The 21,549-nt window shown below is 42.6% G+C and overlaps 4 protein-coding genes across 13 annotated transcripts in view; all 4 read right to left on the bottom strand.

Moving 5' to 3' along the window:
• Nucleotides 1-589: 589 nt before the first annotated feature.
• Nucleotides 590-4,844, bottom strand: smpd5 (sphingomyelin phosphodiesterase 5). 2 transcript variants are annotated; one of them, XM_035163404.2, is made up of 8 exons: nucleotides 4,634-4,844; nucleotides 2,174-3,400; nucleotides 1,974-2,049; nucleotides 1,731-1,871; nucleotides 1,536-1,625; nucleotides 1,377-1,440; nucleotides 1,130-1,289; nucleotides 590-975 (listed from the first exon to the last, which is right to left on the bottom strand). In XM_035163404.2, the coding sequence occupies exons 2-8, from the start codon at nucleotides 3,293-3,295 to the stop codon at nucleotides 868-870; spliced, it is 1,761 nt and encodes a 586-aa protein (XP_035019295.1). In that variant the 5' UTR covers nucleotides 3,296-3,400; nucleotides 4,634-4,844; the 3' UTR covers nucleotides 590-867. The 2 variants fall into 2 exon arrangements, with proteins under 2 accessions (XP_035019295.1, XP_035019297.1); XM_035163406.2 differs by lacking the exon at nucleotides 4,634-4,844 and adding an exon at nucleotides 4,436-4,592.
• A 1,883-nt stretch (nucleotides 4,845-6,727) lies between these two features.
• Nucleotides 6,728-10,969, bottom strand: LOC118114034 (protein lifeguard 1). Its single transcript, XM_035164226.1, has 7 exons — nucleotides 10,793-10,969; nucleotides 9,410-9,973; nucleotides 9,208-9,311; nucleotides 8,524-8,724; nucleotides 8,088-8,216; nucleotides 7,842-7,985; nucleotides 6,728-7,558 (listed from the first exon to the last, which is right to left on the bottom strand). The coding sequence occupies exons 2-7, from the start codon at nucleotides 9,933-9,935 to the stop codon at nucleotides 7,406-7,408; spliced, it is 1,257 nt and encodes a 418-aa protein (XP_035020117.1). The 5' UTR covers nucleotides 9,936-9,973; nucleotides 10,793-10,969; the 3' UTR covers nucleotides 6,728-7,405.
• Nucleotides 10,970-12,696: 1,727 nt separating this feature from the next.
• Nucleotides 12,697-18,242, bottom strand: rbm24b (RNA binding motif protein 24b). The gene is made up of 4 exons (XM_035163773.2): nucleotides 17,899-18,242; nucleotides 17,544-17,667; nucleotides 16,928-16,982; nucleotides 12,697-14,316 (listed from the first exon to the last, which is right to left on the bottom strand). Exons 1-4 carry the CDS (start codon nucleotides 18,064-18,066, stop codon nucleotides 13,953-13,955), a joined length of 711 nt encoding a protein of 236 aa, XP_035019664.1. The 5' UTR covers nucleotides 18,067-18,242; the 3' UTR covers nucleotides 12,697-13,952.
• A 1,574-nt stretch (nucleotides 18,243-19,816) lies between these two features.
• The window catches only part of kif13a (kinesin family member 13A), a 37,124-nt gene continuing 35,391 nt past the window's right edge, over nucleotides 19,817-21,549 (bottom strand). For all 9 annotated transcript variants that reach the window (XM_035163763.2, XM_035163764.2, XM_035163771.2 and 6 more), the window contains one exon: nucleotides 19,817-21,379. In XM_035163763.2, coding sequence (XP_035019654.1) covers nucleotides 21,246-21,379 — 134 coding nt within the window. In that variant the 3' untranslated portion in view covers nucleotides 19,817-21,245. The remainder of the gene's footprint in view (nucleotides 21,380-21,549) is intronic.

The raw sequence follows: 21,549 nt of genomic DNA, 5'->3' as shown, positions 1-21,549 counted from the left end.
TTAACAGGTACATTTTAAAATATGCCTTCTAGTGTCAAACTGTGAACACATGATTCTGTGCAGCGAAGGTCAAACATCCAAAAGGAGTTAAAAATGAACAAAACACATTTTTGAAAGAAGAGACTTTGTTTAAATAGTAACTGGTAAATTTCTTCTCTGGGATCAAAATTCTTAATTCAACCTACTGTATCAATGCATTTCAAGCTATTAGTTTATTATATTTTGTATTAGTAATCTGAATCTGTAGTGAGTATAAAGTAGCAGGAAATGGAAACACTAAAGCACTCACGTCTTCTGGCTGTGCTTGTGCATCCTTTTGAGATCTTATGAAGTAGTAACAATCACTATGGTTGTAGAGTTTCTTGTGCTAAATATCTTCTGCTGTGTAACGGTATCAGATTCACAGTGATCTCTCCGCTGTTGCCAACATGTTTGCTCATTGTGGGATCTATAAGGTATCTATAATGTGTAAAGTGCCTTCAGATATATCTTGTGATTTGGTGCCATACAAATAAAACTGAATTCAATTCAATCAAATCAAATCATGTACTTCATAATTGATGACAAATTAAAAGATACATACTCAGTGTAAAATTTATTCTTTGTATTTATTTCTGTAGGAAAATTAATGAATGGAAAAAGCATTACAAAATCAACACCTCTGGCCCTAAAGAGCCTTAATGCATAAGATTATCTACATTATAAAATTTTGATAAACCCATATTAATTTCACCTGAGGTATAATATCATTGGTCAGTACATTGTCAGTGAAATGTCAAATTCAAGAGTGTAAACAAAACAATAATGTACATCTTTGTACATTTTGTTCCCTTTTGTGTGAACGTGAAGCGGTGATCATGTTAGCCCTCATTCATCCGCACAGTCGGAGTCCATCATTACATTCAGTCTCAAGCCCACAGGAATATGGTCTGTAAGGCCAGCCAGCTGCGTGATAAAGGTCACCTCTTCAATTTCCTAAGAGACGAAGAGAGTGCAAGGTTTTAATGATGCTTGGAGATAATTGATGTTTTAAGAGCTCACTGAATTGTAATTTAAAAGGAGACAAACAATGGAGAAGGAGGAGAGGACTGAGTAGAAATAAGAATAGAAACACACACGGGCCACGTACTGTTCGGCAGTGTCTTGAAATGGAGCTTTCGCGGAACAGGATGTAGTCGATCCGTCGTCCGATCCACGGCTGGCCCGGCTCAGGGTAAACCAGTGGACAGCCCTCCGCAGGGACAGGTGGGGAGATGTAATGCTTTCTCACCTCTTCAATTTCCAAAGTTCTGCACAGAAACAGAGAGAAGACAGAGTGAGTGAGGAGCCCTGTTCACATCACAGTAGTGGGGACACGCTAAAGAAAGTGAGTTAACCTTTGTAGATTCTCTGGGGTATTTATGTCGTCCTCATACAGCGTGGGCTGCTCCAGTAAAGTACCTTTGGAGGAAAATCATCATATTACCTTTAAACATCAGAATATAGTGTAGATCTGGAGCATTTACTGTAGTTTAATTGATTGAAATGCTACTAACCAATGACCCAGGGCTTCTCTTTTCCCGGCCCTGCCCTGCAAGGATCTCTGTATTCCTCAAACAGACAGTGATTCTGTTCTAGGGTGTCATCTACAAAAACAATAAAACATTTATAAATACTAAAGAAATCTAGTGAAATGCTTTCAAGAAATATTATTGACAAAACATAGAAAATGGTCAGAGACACAGACACACCAGGTGAGCAGTTGTCAAAGTTGAAATCACCACAGAGCACATCAAAAACCACCTCCTCATCAGGGTCTCTGTTGGCAGCTTGAAAGTCACCGATCCACTTGGTCACCATGTTCAACTGCTCGCAGCGAATTTCCCCTTCACCTGATAAGAGATCACACAGAAGCTTTCATAAGTGTGTTTCCTCATGAGAAGCTGCAAAATATTCTATTACATGAACAGACCGAATCAGAAAATGTGACTTGCCTTCTGGTGCATGAAGGTGTGTGCAGTTGAAATAGCCGACCACATTCTTCGGATTCTTATTCTGACCAATAAGCACCTGAAAATATCAAAAACCATCACTGCGTCATATTTTCACAGTCTTAAGAGTATTACAAAATCCTGACAGATTAATATGAATTCTGCAAAACAAAAAAGGACACATCAGCCACTCATAGAGGTACCTTAATAGAAAGGAGGCCCTTAGCAGCCAGTGCGTCTTCCCCACGACTGTTGGGAAAGCAGTGATACTGGGCCTCGAGCACTGGGAATCGGCTGGCTAGAAACAGTCCACTGTTGAAGAACTTGAAAGAGGAACATCCGCATGGTGGCTGGCAGGCATACACACCGACGTCGTACAATATGTGTCCAAACATGGGACTTAGTGCTTGGGTGAGTTTCTTTGCAGCCCCCTTATCGAACACTTCCTCCAGGCAAAGTATGTCCACGTTGGCTGGAAACAATGACGAGACCTCCCAAGGTACATCATCCTGCTGACGGAGACCCTGGGAGAGCAAAGCTCGGGGAGCGCTCCGGTGACCCGTGCGCTCCTGCTGGTTGGAGTTCTGGTTGGAATTGAGGAGGGGGGAGGGCGACTCAGACGAGGGCTCTTCTGTATCATCACAAGGCACACAAACCACGTTGCTGTTGGACTTTGGGATTGGAGCATGTCCTTCATTTGAGTCTGAATGGTTATTGACGGAGGGCTGGGCCTGTCTATCTGTAGCACCGTATGTAGATGAGTTACCCATGGGGAGAATGCTGCCGGAGGGGCTGAGAGTGCCACAGCTGCTGGGGGAATCTACAAAGATGCGGATGTGAGGTCGACACACGCCGTGCACAATGCGCTGACCAATGGTGGTCGCCCTGTGCTGAGTGTGTGCTAGGTTGTTAAAGCGAGCCAGGCTATTAGGCAAAAGACACAGGTTGGCTGTGGCGAAACCAAATGATGCCTTTCCTACCAGCTCAAAGCCCCTGTGTGTCTCAGTCTCTGGTGAGGACGGTGTCTCTCTGTGGTAGCAAAAGGGTCTGCGGCAGGCCTGAAGAGGAGCCCAGAGCATAAAGCCCAGAAGGGCCAAGGGGGCTGTTGCGAGAAAAAGAATCAAGAAGATAATGAAGCCAAAAAAGACCTTGAGTGGGTGAAGGTAGCATTCCTGCTCCAGTCTCTGCGTCCGCTCCAAGGTGGTGGACTTGCACACGGCGACGAGGCAATCAAGAGACCAGAAACAAGGCAGGATGAATGCCCATCCCACAGCATGGAGGCCTGCAACAAAGCAGTTGGGAAAGGGAGACTCCTGCAGGGCCATGCCTCTGCACCTTCTCTAAGCTGCAATGAGGTTGAACAACATAGGGACTTCCCGTACTAGCCTCATTCCTGTGGAAAGATTATCCTTCATGGGCGTCACTGGACACTAAACACAGGAAAGAAACAAGAGAGAAATCAAAATGTGACGACATGGCTCTGTTCTTTCTTCCGTACAAACAAGTACAGCGAGAATCCTCAGGAATACCTGGCTCTCATTCTCACACTGACTTCATGCCTGAACACGCAGTTGTGGGAAACATGAGGCGACTGACAAACACACTGACATGAATGCAGGATAGTCAGAGGCACAGGGAAGATAAGACTGGCTTAACCGCACACTTATGCAATACGTAATAATCACATTTAAAAGGAGGCAAAGAGGAAAAACAGTGTGTGAACTGCGTATAATCCCTCTGTCACCATCTGCACAGTGCTGCTGCTCACCACTGGCAGAATGGAGACAGCGAGGAAACGCCACAAAAACACCACACCCTAATGGGTTTGTACATTTCTTGATTATACTATCAAGGCGTTGGGTGCATCACAGGGAAAACCTAGAGCAAATATTTTCTAAACTTGTCATGATAATGATTAATGATAAGATGTACCTTTATTGATCCTCTGTAGAGCACACAGCGGCAAAAGGGAGAAAATGTAATTCGAATAAAAATAGAAATACTATATATTGTCATTTCAAAATGTGCGATATGAAGATGGGGATCAAGGTCCAATTATTTGTAATATACGATGAACCAAAATGTGCAGTAGTTTTTTGTTGAAATTTAGATTTGAGTGTTTGACAGTAGGGGCTGTGTTGTGCAGTCTGACACTAACCATTGACTTCACAGTGAAGATAAGTGTGGATCAGTGTGTGTTTCTCCTGTAACGTTAGTGAAGTGAACAGAACAGGAACCAGGAAGTTGCGATCCCACGGCACCATGCGAAGACCCCCATTCAAATCAGACTACCATCAAGTACCACCGCCATGTGGCCCATCTATTATTAATGAAGGGAAGTGAGTGTGTGTGAGTGTCACTGTCTCCACTCCGCACTCGCACAGGTAGTTTAGAGGAGCGGTGGCAGCCTGTGTGCAGGTATGCTAAGCTAACAGTTTCACTTAATAATAAAAACACACACTCACACACACACTTCGTTCAGACCCACGTTAACGTCGGTGTGTGGCCGCAACAAGTCGCCGAGTGGCCGCAGCTCGTGGCCGCTGGATGATCTCACTTTACACGTCTGGGAGTTCTCTCAAATGAAAGCTGTCACCTGTCCCGTCGCACAGCAGCTAGCTTAGAAAACACCCAGCTAACGTGGCGGATTGTAATGGTCTTACCTTAGAGCCGGGGGAGTCGGTGCGGGGAGCTCAGGCAGCTCATGTGTTCATCATGGGACATTTCACATGTAACATGTTAAACTGTAAATATGTTCATTTAAATCAATAACAATGATAAAAAACCATATGAGAGAAATGTGAAGCCTCTTGTGAGCTCAGCCGATCATCACTACATTAAGCCACACCCTAATGGCGTTGTCATGGAGCCGGGCCCGACTGTCACGTGACCTTACCTGAGGCGACCTGATACTAGAGCTGAACCCGCGGGAGTAATAGTAGTAATAGTATCAGTAATAATAGTACTACTGTTAGTAAAGTAGAGGTAAAGTAATACTGTAGTAATACCTCTCTCTCTCTCTCTCTCTCTCTCTCTCCGTTTTGCAGGTAACTGATCCAGATATGACATTTATAATAATAATTATTGTATACAACTACTGCCTTAATTATCATTACTACTACTACTAGTGGTGACAATGAAACAATGTGCAAAAATAGTGAATTAAATTGAATTGAATAGTCTATTACTTTACTATTACTGTAATATTTACTGTTACGGACTGAGTACTATTTGATTTTCCCAGCTACTTAAGCAGGGGCTTCTGAAAACCTTTGGCCATATAAAAAACTGTATTATATTATAACATTTTTATTATTTTTGGATGGATTTATTAGTGTTACTGGACAACTTCTGCCATATTATTATGGTTGCAAGCAACTAATGTTTACAATGTGTTCTTCTTCATTTCTTGCCATTAACCTGCAGGCAATTTATAAAGGCAAGAAATGTCCTGCATGATAAGAATAGTACTCTGCACCCAATTGCACATACTCGTAGATATCAGTCCCCTAAACATGTCAGATGTTTTTGATTATTCTCTGAGAAATCAATGGAAATGTTGAAAAACAACCTATCTCACAATGTTAGGAAAGTAAAAAAACTGTGGTAATCCGTCCAGTACTTTTTGTGTAATCCTGCAAACTAACAGACAGATGCAGACGTAAATCTAACCTCCTTGGCAGAAGTAAAAACGCACCAGGTGCATTGTGGAACAATATCGTCCAGCTTGCTTAGCCTGAACTAATATTCTTGAACAATCTTGTCCTGTTAATTTATGTATTGACTAAACACCAGTTATTCAAATGCAGGTTTATCATGGCCTGGTTCATTTATTAATGTTTATTTCCAATTTGTGGATGGTGCAAGCTTGCAATACAATGATGTCTACCAGTGAATTAGAGGCTTTCTGTCCTACTCTGCCATGTTGCAGAGGCATTTGAGCAGCTGCAGGTTCTCCTGAAGTTTTATTGGAGCAGTGGTCATTACGAGCATTTTCAAAGTCTCTGGGTTGTTGTAGTCCACTGGCTGAGTTCTGTATTCTCCAGACCTCTTCTTCAAGTGTTGATGATAAATTCAAATTCATCCACCTTCCCTGTCAGCAGATGTGTGCTAACCTACAAGAGACGAAGAGAAGGAGAGTGAGTTTTGTTTTTGTAAATTAACTGATGAGATAAATTACGATTAAAGCTTTGTTGAGATTTGATGTCTTACCTATAGACTTATGTCAAAAGTCTTCATTTAAACACTTCAAATAACGCTGAAGGGCTTTCTTAGCTCACGACTAAAGAAATTCAAAATGCTAATTTTACGTTAAAAAATGAAGGCAACCAGAAATCCTACACTGAACTCAGCTTGTTTAACTCAGTTGTATTTTACATTAATTCTTGTTCTACCTTTACTTTCCTCAACTTTAGCTGCCATCTAGTGGCAAAGAAGAACAACAACAATACCTTATGACGCCTGCAGATTATCTTTGTTGAGGATCTGCATCGCGGCTCTCAGGTCAACGTTTTCCTTAATGACACTGAGCAGCGACTTCAGCTGCTCGGTCTCCTGTCCCAGTTGTTTGTTTTCTGACAGCAACACAGCGACGGTTTGCTCCAGGTCCATTTTGAGGTTCCCAGTTTAAGAGCAGCAGCCACAAGCTCACTAACCTCCACACTGACTGAATCATATTTCAAATCAAAACAGAAGTCTCTGGTGGGATGTGATTCTGACACGATTCTTTCACTCAATACAAACGACAGGGGCCAGGGTTTGAAAAGCATCTTCATGTTTAACTATGAAAAGTGTTTTCCTTTACATTGGAAATAGAAGTCCCAACTCAAAGTGAATTTAGCATTTCAGCCACATCACATCACACAGCTGTTAGTGGATGGAGGTTTTTTTTTAGGTTGCAGCAGAGAAAGAATCAAGCTCAGCACTTCTGCTTCATCCAATACACGACAACATCAGCAGTTTTCATATGTTTTGGTTTATAGGTTAAATATGAACGTTTCTTCGTGACCCTGGACAATCTGGACACCATTTACTAGATTTTTTCCTAAAGCTGCAATGGATGATATCATAACTGGTACTGAGGTTGCATGTAGAAAGAGTCATCTCCTGCGGATGAAGACTGTGTGATACAGGCGAAAGCTCTGGAATAAGCAAAAAAGTGGACTTTGAGTTGTGACCATTTTGTCAATTTTCATACAGCAAAAGAAATGATTTACCAAACCAAGATGAAGTTTTGTACCACAGGACATATACCTCATAAAAACCCCAAATTACAACATATATAAAATCTATATTATCATAAAAGAAAAACATATGCACAAGGTGAAGCAAAGAAATATCCAACTATGTGATCAATGCACACTACAAGCCAAAAATAAAAAGATTATGGGAATTCACTTTTATACATGAACTCAAAGCTATTGAGTTCCTCCCGCTCAGCCCCCTCTTGCTCGTCCAACGATAGCGAGAATATAGAGGAAGATGTTGATGATGTCTGTGTACAGGGTAAGAGCAGCAAAGATGTACTCCTCCGGACTCAGGGCCAGTTCCTTGTTGCCAAGCAGCAGCTGTGTGTCAACGGCCAAGAACTGGAGCACAAAAGAAATTCACAGTGGGTCATTTTCACATAGTCCCAAACAAAAGATATAGAAAAGTCAATATCTACTCTTGTGCAAGTCCTGTGGTCACCATTTGAAGGGGAAATATAACCTTACCCCTTTAAAATTTGAATTATTATAAAGTTTCAATACCCAGCAAACTTTCCACGTATTATACTGCTTGGACGTCAGAAACATGATTAACAAGGACAATACTCTCTGCTCTCATTATTGCCATTAACAGAAAATACCAGAGAAAACAGTTGGCACTTACACAGGTGAAAAGCAAAGCTCCCAGTCCAGCATACACAATGTGCAGAATCCTGTTGCGGATGAAGATGCAGAGGATGCCGAAGAAGATCAGGACAATTAAACAGACGAAGAGCACGCCGTGACAGGAAGTGAAGTCGTACTTGGTCTGCAGGAGGAAGCCAAGAGGGACATTGAGGTTACTTCCACGTCAGAGTGGGATTGATGTACATAACATACGTGCACGAGGCAGGGACTGACAGATACACACCTGCAGAGAGAAGAGGACCACTGTGAAGCACACAACTGCTGTGATGCCCACTGCCATGATTACGGACTCGGTCTCGTGGAAGCTGGCGATCATTCCCACCATGTAGGACATGCTGAGGGTCAGGATGGACTGAAAACAAGACACACGTCGGATGAGGTGCAAGTTCAAGACATGAATTACTGATCATTTCCAAGTTGCAACAGTGATTTGTGAGGCTGTATTTATCAAGTTTTTTAGCAAGGAGGCAGTCGGTTCCTTATTCAATTCAATGATTAAAACAAAGTGTTATAGAAATTAAACCTTTTCCTTCTCCTCCCCCCCCCTTCCCCCTCCAAGACAATAATAGTCCAGATCAGATATTGCTGCATTTCCTGAGCTTTAACTCCTCCCCTCTTCATTTCCTTTTCTCAGAAAAACAAAGTCTGAGCAGGTGTACCAATGCAACCAGGTTCCAAGGGTGTCTCCGGCGAACGCTTCCACAGCAGCTGATCACACAAACAGACACAAAGAACACAGCGTAGGACACCAGGTAGGTCCAGGTGTTCACCAGGACAAACATCTTGACTTCATCCACAAAGGTGAAGACTGCCACAAAGGCAAACGTCACCATCAGCTGAGCAGTTAACACCAAGAAAACCTGGAAGGAAGAGTGAATTATTAGGCAGCAGACACAGATGACATCCCTTACAATCAATGTTTATTGTTTTAGGTGTATCTCAAGTTGCATCAGTGATTAAGATCAACTCCACCATGAAGGTTGGGTTTTTAGGGTGCGTCTGTTTTTCTGATGTTTGTCAGGAGGATACGTCAAAAATTGATTTCAATGAAATACAGTGGAAAGTATGGCGACTTGCCAAATATGATCTTCACGCAAATTCTAGGACTTAAACGTTTTTTTTAACAATACAAGCTGGAGGATCTTGTGATTGTGTTTATCACTGAATGAATTTGTGATTTAATTCAATGTCTGGATGCAAAAAAAACATCTTAAAATTTCTATTTGGCTAAATATTAAATTGAAGGATTTTGCAGCATTGGCAGGATATAAAGTGGTCTGATTAAGCATATAGATAAAATGATCAGTCACTGTATATATCATTTTACCACTCGGTCTCCTTACCTTTCGAATGAAAGCTCGTCTTATGGTTTTGTTGTCTAATCCAAAATCAAAGTCATTATTCTCGTCGAAGGGGGGCGGGTCGTCCTGGTTGGGGAAATCATCATCTGAAAAGGCACCAAGCAGAAACATCAATTCGATTAAATAATTCTTGCGAACCTAATTCTGAGTAAAAAAACAAAAAAACAATGTTAGAAATACTAACTGTCAAAGTTTGCATTGAAGCCCTGGTCTGGTGGAGAATATGGCAAAGATGATGGTTTGCCCTCGCCTGGTGGACAATACGGCAAAGATGAAGGATTGCCTTGGCCTGGTGGACAATATGGAAAAGATGAAGGATTGCCTTGGCCTGGTGGACAATACGGCAAAGATGAAGGATTGCCTTGGCCTGGTGGACAATACGGCAAAGATGAAGGATTGCCTTGGCCTGGTGGACAATACGGCAAAGATGAAGGATTGCCTTGGCCTGGTGGAGAGTATGGCGAAAAAGAGGGATTGAAGCCATATCCTATGCCGCCTTGGGGGCTTGTGGCCGCCCCAAAACCTCCAACCATGCCTGGTCCAAAAGCAGTCGGTGGAGGGAAAGGGAGGCCGCCAGGAGCAGGGCCTCCGAACATGTTTGGGCCGGCCATGTTCATGTCAAACGCAGCAGGGAATTCCGGCTGCCCTGGGATATAGGGTGGAGGGGGTCCCCCTTGCAGGGGGGTGTATTGGATCTTGTCGGTCGACATCTCTGGCGTGGAGCGGGAGCGGGACGATTGGTATAGCTCTGAAAAACATAAAGTTGCATGAAAGGTTGTCAGGGGGAAATAAGGTGTTACAAGCTCACGGTGAGCTCTAATGTCACGGGGGTCACATGACGACGCTGCCCAATCCCAAGGAATCCACAATGACTGGCATCCTGATGCGTGTGCGTGTGTTGATATTGTCCAGCCACCAAGCTGGAGCGAAGGTTTGAAACCCACCAACTCCATTTATCAGGTTTGTTTTCACAGCAGACAATTTGCCTCGTCACGGCCGGAAAGGTCCGGATTTTTCTTATCAATTCAATTACTGTATTCAAATTGATTTAATTATACTGTGACGCCATGTCCTCTGTGGAAAGGGCCTGTTTTATTCCACCAGGGAGGAAGTGCAGAGGGTTTTCACGTTGACATAGATTTCATCATCCCTTTAACAGAGTCTGCTCTTATCTCCTCACCCCCCACCCCCAACCACTGTTTGATGAAGGATGCTTCACCTGACCCCATCTTTAGCTTCATGCTAACCGGGGATAGCTTCATGCTAATGGCCGTTTAGAAGTCAAACGATGAGCTGCCTTCATTTCCCTGAGGAGAACCAGCGACTGGATTAAGGCCACAAATTCCTCTTTTAGCCAAAGAAACGGCGATTTATCCCAAACAACCCACATTCAACTGGGTCGTCTGTGATAAATCAACAGCAGCGACGAATAACCAGACAAAGAAAAGGAAACACGGCTCATTTTAACGTCACAACACAAGATGCTAACAATAACGTTAGCTCACTGAAAACGCGACAAAAATACCCAGCAACGTCAGCACAGCTGGGGTCTGTGAATGCTACTCACGTTCCTGACGGTCACAGGTACGATCCCGGGTGGCTCTCTGTCTTGTATCTGCTGTGTTTTCCTCTCACCCTTTGATGTACATGTGTGTTATTCTTTCACTTGACGGTTCACACCGACTGCCAGGAAATAGCCGGACCATCCCCCCACCGTCACCGCCCCCCAGGCTGCGGAATGTCACGTGGCGTTCAGGTCGCACCGGTCAGACGGGAACGACCCGAGAGATTTCACCACACATGACAACTATTTAAGGTTTTGTGGTAGTAGTTTGGTCGTGTAAGATTTAATGAATTTACTTAACAACAAAAACAGCTCTATTTCCACTTAATTTTATTTAGACTACACTGAGATGCGCACTTTCGACTGTTTGAGGCATCCGTGTTTGATTAAGATGAGATAATTATATGTTTTTCAGCCTTATTTTAGATATATTGGAGCTTTAATTAATTTCAATGGCCCACGTCGTGTTTATGTCGGGGATATTGACATGAGCACATCTTTTGGGATGGTTGGAAACCCATAAGTACAACGACTCCGTCAGCACTTGAACGCAGCACTCTTACTAGCTGAACGCGTAACTAAAAGCTATTTGCGTAAATGTGCGACAGAAATTCACATTCACCAACACTAACCACCGGACCAGGAAGAATAGTGAGTTCATATAATGGCTTCGTATTAAATACATCAACGCAATAGTCGCGATTTTGTATTAATTTGAATGATCAACAACAGTTTACACTTGTTTTATAACATTTAACATTTACAAAACAAACTGACTGTGTGTCAAAGCAGCATTGAACCATATTCAACTGGAGAAACGTCAGAACAACATCTTATTGTCTCTTATTTGTTTTGGGAGATTTTCACAGTTGGGTGTTAAACAACAGTTCACATACGAAATCCAGGTTTATTCTTCATCAGACGTTGCCAAACTATCTTCGTTGCAAAACAGAAAATACACTGTCTGTTCAAACTTTGAGAAAATTAAATGAAATAAAACTTTCAAAATAAACTTTTCCGCCCCTGTAGTTATACTCCTTAACAGTATGGGGTGCTGCAGCCTCCTCAGCACCCCCACCTCCAGCGTCCTTGGCCACAGCTCTGGGTGACAGTCACCAAACAGCATCTGTTAGACTGGACCAACAGACCCTGCAGCTGTCTGTCTTTCTGCTCCTCTGTTGTTCTGCAGGTCACATTACACAGGTTCCCTCACAGCTGTACAGTAACATGAGTCGTTCGAACTGTAGTGAGCGAATGCAACAGGTGAATGAGACGGGGAGTCGGATCTTAGGGTCTCTGAGGGTTTATGACTTCTACTGCAGCCAGCAGGGGGCGATTGAGATGCTTTGGCTTCACTTTTGAGAGCCGTCATATCGTCCATTTTTCATGTACAGTTTATGTTTCAGCTCATCAAATGTAATTTTAGCATTTACGTGTAAAATTATCAATATCTAAGGGTTTCGATGGTGGTGTATCAAGGGACCTCTCTACTAGTTTGGAGGCTGGATTCATGTACAACAAACATCTGCATTGTTTTTTTTTCATGTAAATAGAACAGACAGGCTCCCCAACATTATTTCAAGTGTAATCCATTATTAGTTGGTTCTGAAGACTTGTGTGTCCTGAGACAAATGACACAAATCCTTGCCAGTACAGTGTCTATCTTTGTTTTGAAATATATGAATCACATTATTTTTGCTGACAATGGTAAATTGTAGTGGGACTATATACTACGACTCATCTGCTGCCTCACTATACACAGAGAGCTCATAATAGAACATTAGATGACGTTAACTCTGCATGAAAACTCATTAGTAAAACTCACTTTGTATACATTTACCATCTGCTACTGTTCAGTATTCATTTCCACAACTGTGACCATCATAGAACATACAATAAAAACACAGTTGAAGGTAGATTTCCTTTTATTTCACAAATTAAATGTTTGCATTCGTTTTGAGTCATGCATTACAAATTACAAGGTGCAACAGGTGAAGCCCTTGTGATAGAAGACATTTAATGTCAAAAGACATCAAATGTAAATGAAGAAAAAGAAATTTAAAAAGTTGACAGCCGTCACACTGTCCTTTATCAAACTGGTCAAGTATAAAAAGCGACATTAAAGAATTAAGGATATATTTTAGACAACATTATATCGACAGGAATCAGGAAAAAAGCTTTGGAGTTATTGCTACGTTTCCACACATATTTTGTTCTTTATACACAGTATAGCTCAAAGTGAAGCCAAGTTCAAACATTCTTTCTCACATGTGCGCTTGATCATGAGAAATGCAGCAGCACGTGTGTGACATGTTCTACAGTAGGCTTTATACTAATACACAAATAATAAAGGGTTTATTTTTACTGTAAGGCTCCATAATAAATACATAAATAGCATAATTTAAAAGGCACATGATGAAATAGTTTTTTTTTTCTTTTTCAAAATGAAAGATTCACATTCAACAATGTTTCTTCCCTTCTGCTGAGTTTAGTTGAGGTGCAATTTGAAGGGAAGAAAAGTGAGTGCTTTCACTGCAGCATTTTGTCCTATGTACTATCAAGAAAACACATTTCAGAAGGAACTAGTCGAGGATGTCTAATCTATCTCACTCCAAACAATTATTAAAAAAGAGAAAGTCCTAAGAAAATAGCTCTATCAATGTCTGCATAGCTTTACCAAACAAAAATACTGGTCCAAAACTATGAAATACTGAAAACTGCATGATGACGTAACACATGTTCTCATGTGTGAGTGTGTGTTGGTTTTTAGTGGGGAGGAAACCTGATTATAAGACATTAATGTAATTGTGAATTTTATGCAAATTACACTTAAATATATAAATATACACAAATGGTTGACATGAGGTCCAGTGAGTGTGCTTCAATTAACATTAAACATTATTTAGCTACTGAATAAATATTAAATATTCATATCTATATTCAATAGTGGCAAAATACTGTTGCTGCCTGAATAAATTATACAGTAATTTCTCATCTGTCTCCACGTTTTTTGGTGATTTTCTTCAGGCTCTTTGGTAGAAGGATTGATACGATAAAACCTGGGACTGACAACCATCATTCAGCTTCTACTGTCTTCCCTCTGTGACCTCCTTATATGGAGTGGACCACCCCTGCTTTCCTCCTGTCAGGTATTTTCATGCTTTTACTGCATGCGGTCTGTCTGCAGCTGCTGGGGTTGGTACTGGCTGAAGGCCGCAGCCGCAGCGGCAGCTCCTGGGGTGGCAGCAGTGGCGAGCGGCTGTTGCATCGCGTATCCATACCCTGCTGAGGTCATGTAGCTCGTTGGTGCTGGTGAGGCCGCATACGGATACTGCTCATAGGCAGCTGCAGCGGCGGCAGCGGTGGCAGCAGCCGCGGAGTACTGAGCGTATGTCGCTCCGGTATAGTCAAGGTACGGGGAAGTAGCGGCAGCAGCAGCTGTCGCTGAAGCAGCAGAGGATTGGACATGAGGGATCACCATACTGGGCTGCATAAAGGCCTGAGGATAGACGTAGTGAGCAGGGATCCTGTAGGACACAAAGACACACAGGGTCAGAGCAGAACCACAGCGGCTCATCTGTCCAACGCTGAAACTCTGGAAAACTGAAAAGCAGGCGCCACAAATACATCAATCCAGTCCTCAGAACACAGCAAATCCATTCATTAACAACTGAAAAACCCTGGCTAGAAATGAAAAGTTAAGGAAGCAGCAAAACCAAAACAGAAACTCAAGCGCAGCTTTTAATTTGAATAAAGCACCTGAATCTGAAACACAGTGAGGCATTAAAGAGAAGGCACAGCCCAGCTCTGCACCCAATGGCTCACTGAAAACTAGATGGGACAAAATGCGAGCTCATCGCACAACACCACAACATATCAAGATAAGAAGTGAACAGTATTCTGTCCACGCACTGCCACACCAACACCACACATACAGGCATGCCCACACATGTTAATAGATCCTTAAACACAAACAGATATGATATCCGTGTCTAAATAAATTATTTAGAGCAATGCTGTGGATGCAGCTGCTGAGGTAACCAAACAGTATCTTAACAAGTGGGGGGTTGGTTATTAGTTTGTGCAGAAGCCTTGTTGTGGCTGGTTTAAAAAGAAATTCATGTGTTTTAAAGGAGAAAATACTGTTGTAAGAGTAGGAGATTTCAATTGGAAGAGCAATATTCTGAATATAGAGCAGGGTATAAATGGAGAAGTACAAGCCTGGGTATCGGGGTAAATTTGGTCCCACTTTAAACTTGTGTTAAAGTCCCCCCTGAGTAAAATATACTGAGGAGCAGGTGTGAAACTGTTATATCTGTCCTCACACGAGCGTCCCCCTCCCCCTCTTACTGACATACACCCCCACACAAACATGAACACCAGCTTGACTGACAAGGGAGGCTGGTAGCATGCTATTTTTTGCTCCCCTTGTCATCTCCAAAGGACAAGCTGATCTCTTCCTTCACAAACACATGGCAGGGAACTGGTCAACTGTAATGGCCGCCTGCAGCGCTCTCCTGTCTCAATGGCTGCCCCGATCGTATTTAATGTCAGATTGGAGGCTGTTGAAGAAGTGGGATGTATGATCCACGGCTGTTAATAAAAGCTAAAAGGTTTTTGTACTGAAGCTGCATATTGATAGTAGGAAAAGTTTTTTTTTTCCATCAATACAATCACATACATACTTAGGAATTTGTCACTATGTGGGGAAAACGTGCCGTTATGTGTTCTCTGATATTTGTCCTTGTTTAAACATCAGAGTCTCAAGTGCAAAAAGGGCACATGAGCAGCTGACTGCGGTCTATTGAAAGAGCAGGGGCGAGTTCACAGCTAAATAAAGATGCTTTGTAAATCACCAGGACACATGGGTAATCCCCAGCACATAACCAAAAGGCTCCACGGGCACATGGCTCGCTCCACCTGTTGTGCACGGCCAAGCGGCCCCGTCTGTGCCATACATTATTAACAGCGCTGCCGAGTGACTCCTATTTTCCATCTGAATTTGAGAGGCCATGGAGATCGCTGTGGCCGACAGCTGCCGCCTGAGAGGCCGGCTAAGATCTCTGTGTCCGACCTACACAGCAGACAACTTGTCTGTATGGACTTTTTTTTGTAAAGCTAAATAACACATCACATATATTTAACATTGAAAATTGGTTAATACAGAGTGTGATCTGGCTTTAAAGTGGGAAATTTAACATTCTATTATTTGCTTTGCTGGAGTGATAAGAAAAATGCTGAAATATGCGTGTTTCATGTCCCTGTAAATTTAAGCTACAAGTGAGAGCAGTGGGTTAATAAAAGAAAACAAAAACACAGCATCATGGGTAAGAAAACAGAAAAACAACTCCCACATGCAGGCCAGTGTTTGTTTTGTTGAAAGGGATCAAGTTTTTTTTTTGGAGGAAATTACAAACACACCGAGTGATCGTCAGCCCCTTTGTGACAACAAAACACAATCAAATGATGTTAACTAAAATAAACAAAATGGGGAGGAGGAAACAAAAAACAGGCTAAAGCACAAATCAAATCTTTAAAAAAAGGGAAAAAGAATCAACACCACATCGCAGAGTTACACGACTCCCTATCAAAACTCACAAAGTCCTGCACCCCACTGCAAGTAGGAATGAGCACACAGTTAAGCTGAACACCACATCATACTGAACACAAGGCACACACCAGTCTATGTACTATGGAAAACTGAAAAACAACAACAGCAGAAGACTTCCATGCATCTAGTCACCATTTCAGTTCGTTTCTGTATGTATACAGGTAACACTTTAGCGCTCTGCCCAACGCAGACTCAGCTATTCCTCAAACCATCCTGTCCCCCTCATCAGCTATTTTAACCGTTAGCGAGCCTGTCAGATCAGAGAGAGATGGACAACATGAAGTCAAGTCCTGTGAGTGGGCTGAGGACAAAACAAAAAAGGTTCCTTCACAGTCAACGCCAAGCAGAGGAGCACACGTCAACACTCACATGTCCTCATTCAGCATTAAGAAGGTGGAGGCAGTGGTGAATAAATGTTTACAACAGTAACAAACATATATACACAAGGTCATGAAAGACATGGCAAAGGTTTTCTAGCATTTTGCACAGAAGATTTTGTGATGTGGATGTTCTGCAGGTGAACTCACCCATAAGGTCTTTGGATGAACGCCGGGTGGATCTGGGGAACGCCAAATGCAAAGCCTGGAACAAAAAACACACGTTTATTTTGTTTCAAATTTAAATCGTCAAATTGTTTTTAATGCAGTGGAGAAGACTTTCAAGAAAAGGGGACTTATCCTTTACAAAACTACACGTCCCCTCCAAGAAAACAGAAACCGACACCAAAGATGTCTGTCTACACGAAGCTTGTATTCTCCAAATGTCAAGATTATCTTCTTACTCATAGTTGTACTTGTGTCTACTTTTAGTTATGTTTTCACCCCTGTCTGTTTGTTGGTTTGTTTGTAACCAAGATTACACAAAAACTGCTAAACTGCTTATCAAGAAACGTGGTGGAAGGATGCAGTGTGGGTCAGGGAAGAATCCATTCAATTTAGGTCAGAGTCCAGGAATTCTTCTTTCACCTTTTCATCTTTTTCACTATTTTCCACAGGAATAATTCATGGATCTTGTTAAGAAAAATTTGGGGTTCTGATTCCTATGCGTGTGTGAATGTAAAGGGACTGTGGGGCCTTGGCGGAGGTTCTAGTTTTATCTGAGCAGTGATATCAGTGTGTGTGTGTGTGTGTGTGAGACCCTCACCCGGCTGTATGACCCGGGGCTTGGCCCCCAGGTAGGCCAGGTTCACATTGGCTTTCCTCCCGTCTATGATGGGGTTGGGGTCCTTGCAGGCTCGGTCGGCGGAGGTCCGGTCTGCCATGGTCACCTACAGGAAACAACATGGGGGTTTCAACATTGGTTGGAGGCTTCTAACTGCACACGTTTGGCCACAGGGATAAAACAGAGAACATGTGCTGTCATGTACCAGCACTTCCAAGTCTGCCACACTATCACTTCATTCTAACAGAGCAGACTCGTACTTCAGTCTGTGGCTGCAGACTGTTGCTCAAGCAACTTTTTAAAAACTCCACAACTCGAGTCCAGCTCGTTCACTTACGAATCCATAGCCCCTGGATTTGCCAGTCTGCCGGTCAGTGATGACCACCGCCTCCTCGATGTCCCCGAACACCTCGAAGTACTTCCTGAGGCTGGAGTCCGTGGTGTGATACGGGAGACCCCCCACGAAGATCTTGGTGTAGGTGGTGTCTTTCTGAGCAGAGTGCATCGTGTGACAGAGGATTTCCTGGAGCTTTGCAGGTGAGATGAAGGGGAAGAGAAGGAGGTGAGAGGAGCAGCAGCAGCAGCGGCGGCGGCGGGTCAGGGAGAGAGTGTGCGGAGCGGACAGGCGGATCCCCGGTAATGTGACGGAGGAGGAAGAGGAGGAGGAGGAGGAGAAGGACACCTGTTGTCAGAATGAGACTCAGACACTTGACTCCACCCAGACGCAGCCAACCCACTGTCACACAGCTGCTCAAACAGGGGTCTCTCTCTCTCTCTCTCTCTCTCTCTCTCCCCCCTCTCTCCTCGTGGGCTCGTGTTTCCAATAAAGTGAGCAACAGATGTGGGTCAAGACACTTTGGACAGGGATGTTCAGGACCACGTGGTTATGCTACCACTCGCAGACAACATGAGATTGCACATCAACGCCAGCAGGATTTAGCCCAAAACACACACAAATTTTGTATTTTTTCCAATTCATTCGATTTTTTTAAAAATATATTTCATTCATTTATTTACGTTTTCATCGATTAAACTGTAGCTTCTTCTCCCAAAACAAAGGTCTAGAGTCTAAACCGACCTGAGCATCTTGAGCTGACTCTGAAAGTGCTAATGTCTACAACTGTCAGGTTGGATTTTCCACACTTGCTCGTCTGAAAACAAAGCAACCGGATGGATGTGGACTCACATATGAGACTTAAAAACTCTCTCTTATAAGAAAACCTGATAGGATAAATACATTTGACTGTGTTCGCAAAGCTACATTAATTTAGTTTAAGAATAAAAAGGTCTTCTAATTAGTGACCCGTCCTCAGACATGGGATCAGTCCATCATGGTCCCTGCCTAAAACATTTCTGGATGACAACATGTTTACATGATTGTGTTGTTTATCTCTCCATCAGCCGCAGGCAGGAGAAGTTCCAGGGGAATGAGATCTGCTCCTGTGACAGGAGTCGTCTCTGCCCGACATGAAGTAACCAGAAAGTGGAACAAACATCACTGCTGACACTCTGCACGAGCACATGTTTTAAATAACAGAATCAGATCAATTACCTGCTGGTGGACACCTCAGAGATATGGACATATGACCGTTGCATCAGGATATCGGGTATTTTTTGTTTTAGGAGACTGGAGCATTGAGCGGATTACTGTGTCACAATATGAATATTAAAATAACAGTGAATCAACAAGAAAAAGGGGGAACTAGAAAACATCTGACAACTGCAAGACTGACTGCTTGGTGGAGGGATATGGCCACATCTCTCAGGGAATAATACAGGATGTTACATTTTGAGACAAATAATCATTTAGGTTATAAGACCTTGTCATTCTAAATAGATATTTACTAAATATTCTCAGGTGCACTCCCTACTGAGGCATGAGTCCTGCAGCGGGCACAGGTTCAGTTCTGACGACTCGACCATTAGCTGCATGTCTTCCTCACTCTCTCTCTCTCTCTCTCTGTTTCACATTTAGTATCTGTCCTATCAATAAAGGCCCTAGTGCCCAAAAATATTACCATTACAAATATTATTACTGTGAAAGGAAATTTGGGGCCACCTTCCACATGCAAGAGATCTTAAATTACAAATTTATTTCCACATAAACACACCATCTAATCTGGGAGGATGTAATAAAATGCTTCACAGAATCTCTTTTAGAATCCGTCTGTATATCCGTCATCTGCTATATTAAAATGTGTTACACAACTAAAACATACAGACCTGATGAATGAATAAAGAGACAACACAGCGCGCTGATTGTAAATGTTCTATTCTAGAACATTTTGTACCAATTAAAACAGTTTGAGATACATTATAAATACAATTCTGTACATTATAATAGTGTAAATACTATGTTCAAATACATTTCTATTTACAACTCCTTATAAGGGAGAGCAGCTTTGTTCTCTTCTTTAATGTAAGGTCTTGGGTTTCTTTCATTTACGTGAAATAACAGCTTGAATACAAACTATTTCTAGTCAGTTCCACAGTTCACCACTTCCATAAAAATATAAGTTCATGTAGGACAACGTCTCCATAATTAGAACGACTTTTGCAGCGTTACTCTCTCACGTGATTCTGTCCATCACCCAGCCATCCAATCCCCCGTGGGAGAAATTGCATTACTGAGTACCTTTTAACATGTAGTCTAATACACAAAATAAAATGCAGATGGAAGAGCAGTTAAAAAGGTTTTTCAATAAGTCAGTTGACGAGGCTGGGTGGCATTTTGAATGTGTCTGAGCGCCGTGATATACACACACAGGTTTTCAGGTCCACACAGTTTGTGATGGGAGTCTGGGGGTTTATGTGCCGGGGGCAATAAGGCATCAGTACCCAGGCCTTACACGAAGCCTAGCTGCTTCGCTCCATGAATTAAAGTGACAAACACGTGTTTCTTCAGTCACCTCAGTTAGAAAATATTTGATCGGTCCAATATGGAAGACAGTCGGCGGCCTCTCCAAGAATCCTCTCCAGTGCAAGCGTTCAAACAGCAACAGTCTCATGCTGGATGGGAACATTCTCCTCCACAGTGTTACAGTACTTCAACAGGATAATTTAACGTGATAACTGCACTTAAACACTGAGAGCAACTCAGGTTTTGCAGATTCGTCCTCTGTTCAGGGTATGTGGCATTACTCCTATGGCACTAAGCGTTACTTGGACACATAGATACAGTATATAGTGAATACCTCCACACGTGTACTTTAAAAAAATAGCATATTACTCATAACAGCAGATATGGAACCGTAGTTCTTTGGTTACCCCTGACATATCATATTCATGTAAATATCATTGTGTATTAACAGTAGTACATTCTTAATCTTCATATCCAAGATTACTCCACTATGAGCCAAAGGGGAAGATGCATTGTCTTACAAAAATAGTAAATATACCGTTCAGATACCAGTTTGTGAAAAAAGTACGTGGGTGATATTTCCGTATGGACTCCCAGTCAAAAGTTAAGGTCTCTATCAAAAACATCAGCGTGTAGAAAACTCAGATATGTGCATAGAGAAGTTTCGGCGATCAGGATAAACCACAATGAAATGCACAGGTCAGGGAAGCAGACGAGTCATCGGAATACATCAGCTCAGAGAGTTGAGTAGTAAATACGATGGAGGGTGAGAAGCCACCCTCGGGTCTCTGCTGTTCCTCAGAGGGCTGCTCCTTCTTTGGGTCCTATCTGATTACAGTCTGGGGTTCTGTGTCCATGGAGGGGGGTCCTCTGGTGAGACGAGACGGTTTGACAAACACACCGTGGCCTGGGGGGCAGCGGAAGTACACCCTGCCCTGGACAGTCCCGTTGTGCTTACCTACGGGAGGGTCGAGAAGGTCATCGGATTAGGGATCGTATGTTTCTCTGAAATTCATAGCCAATTAAATGCTGTTTTCCAAATAAATAACTTGAACTGAGGCGTTTATCTTTCGTAACGTGACACATTTCTGATCACACATAATTATGTCTTTTTCAAAATATACATCT

The sequence above is a fragment of the Hippoglossus stenolepis genome, chromosome 8 (assembly GCF_022539355.2).
Source record: "Hippoglossus stenolepis isolate QCI-W04-F060 chromosome 8, HSTE1.2, whole genome shotgun sequence".
Lineage (NCBI taxonomy): Eukaryota > Metazoa > Chordata > Actinopteri > Pleuronectiformes > Pleuronectidae > Hippoglossus > Hippoglossus stenolepis.
This window is presented reverse-complemented; position numbering and strand designations above follow the sequence as displayed.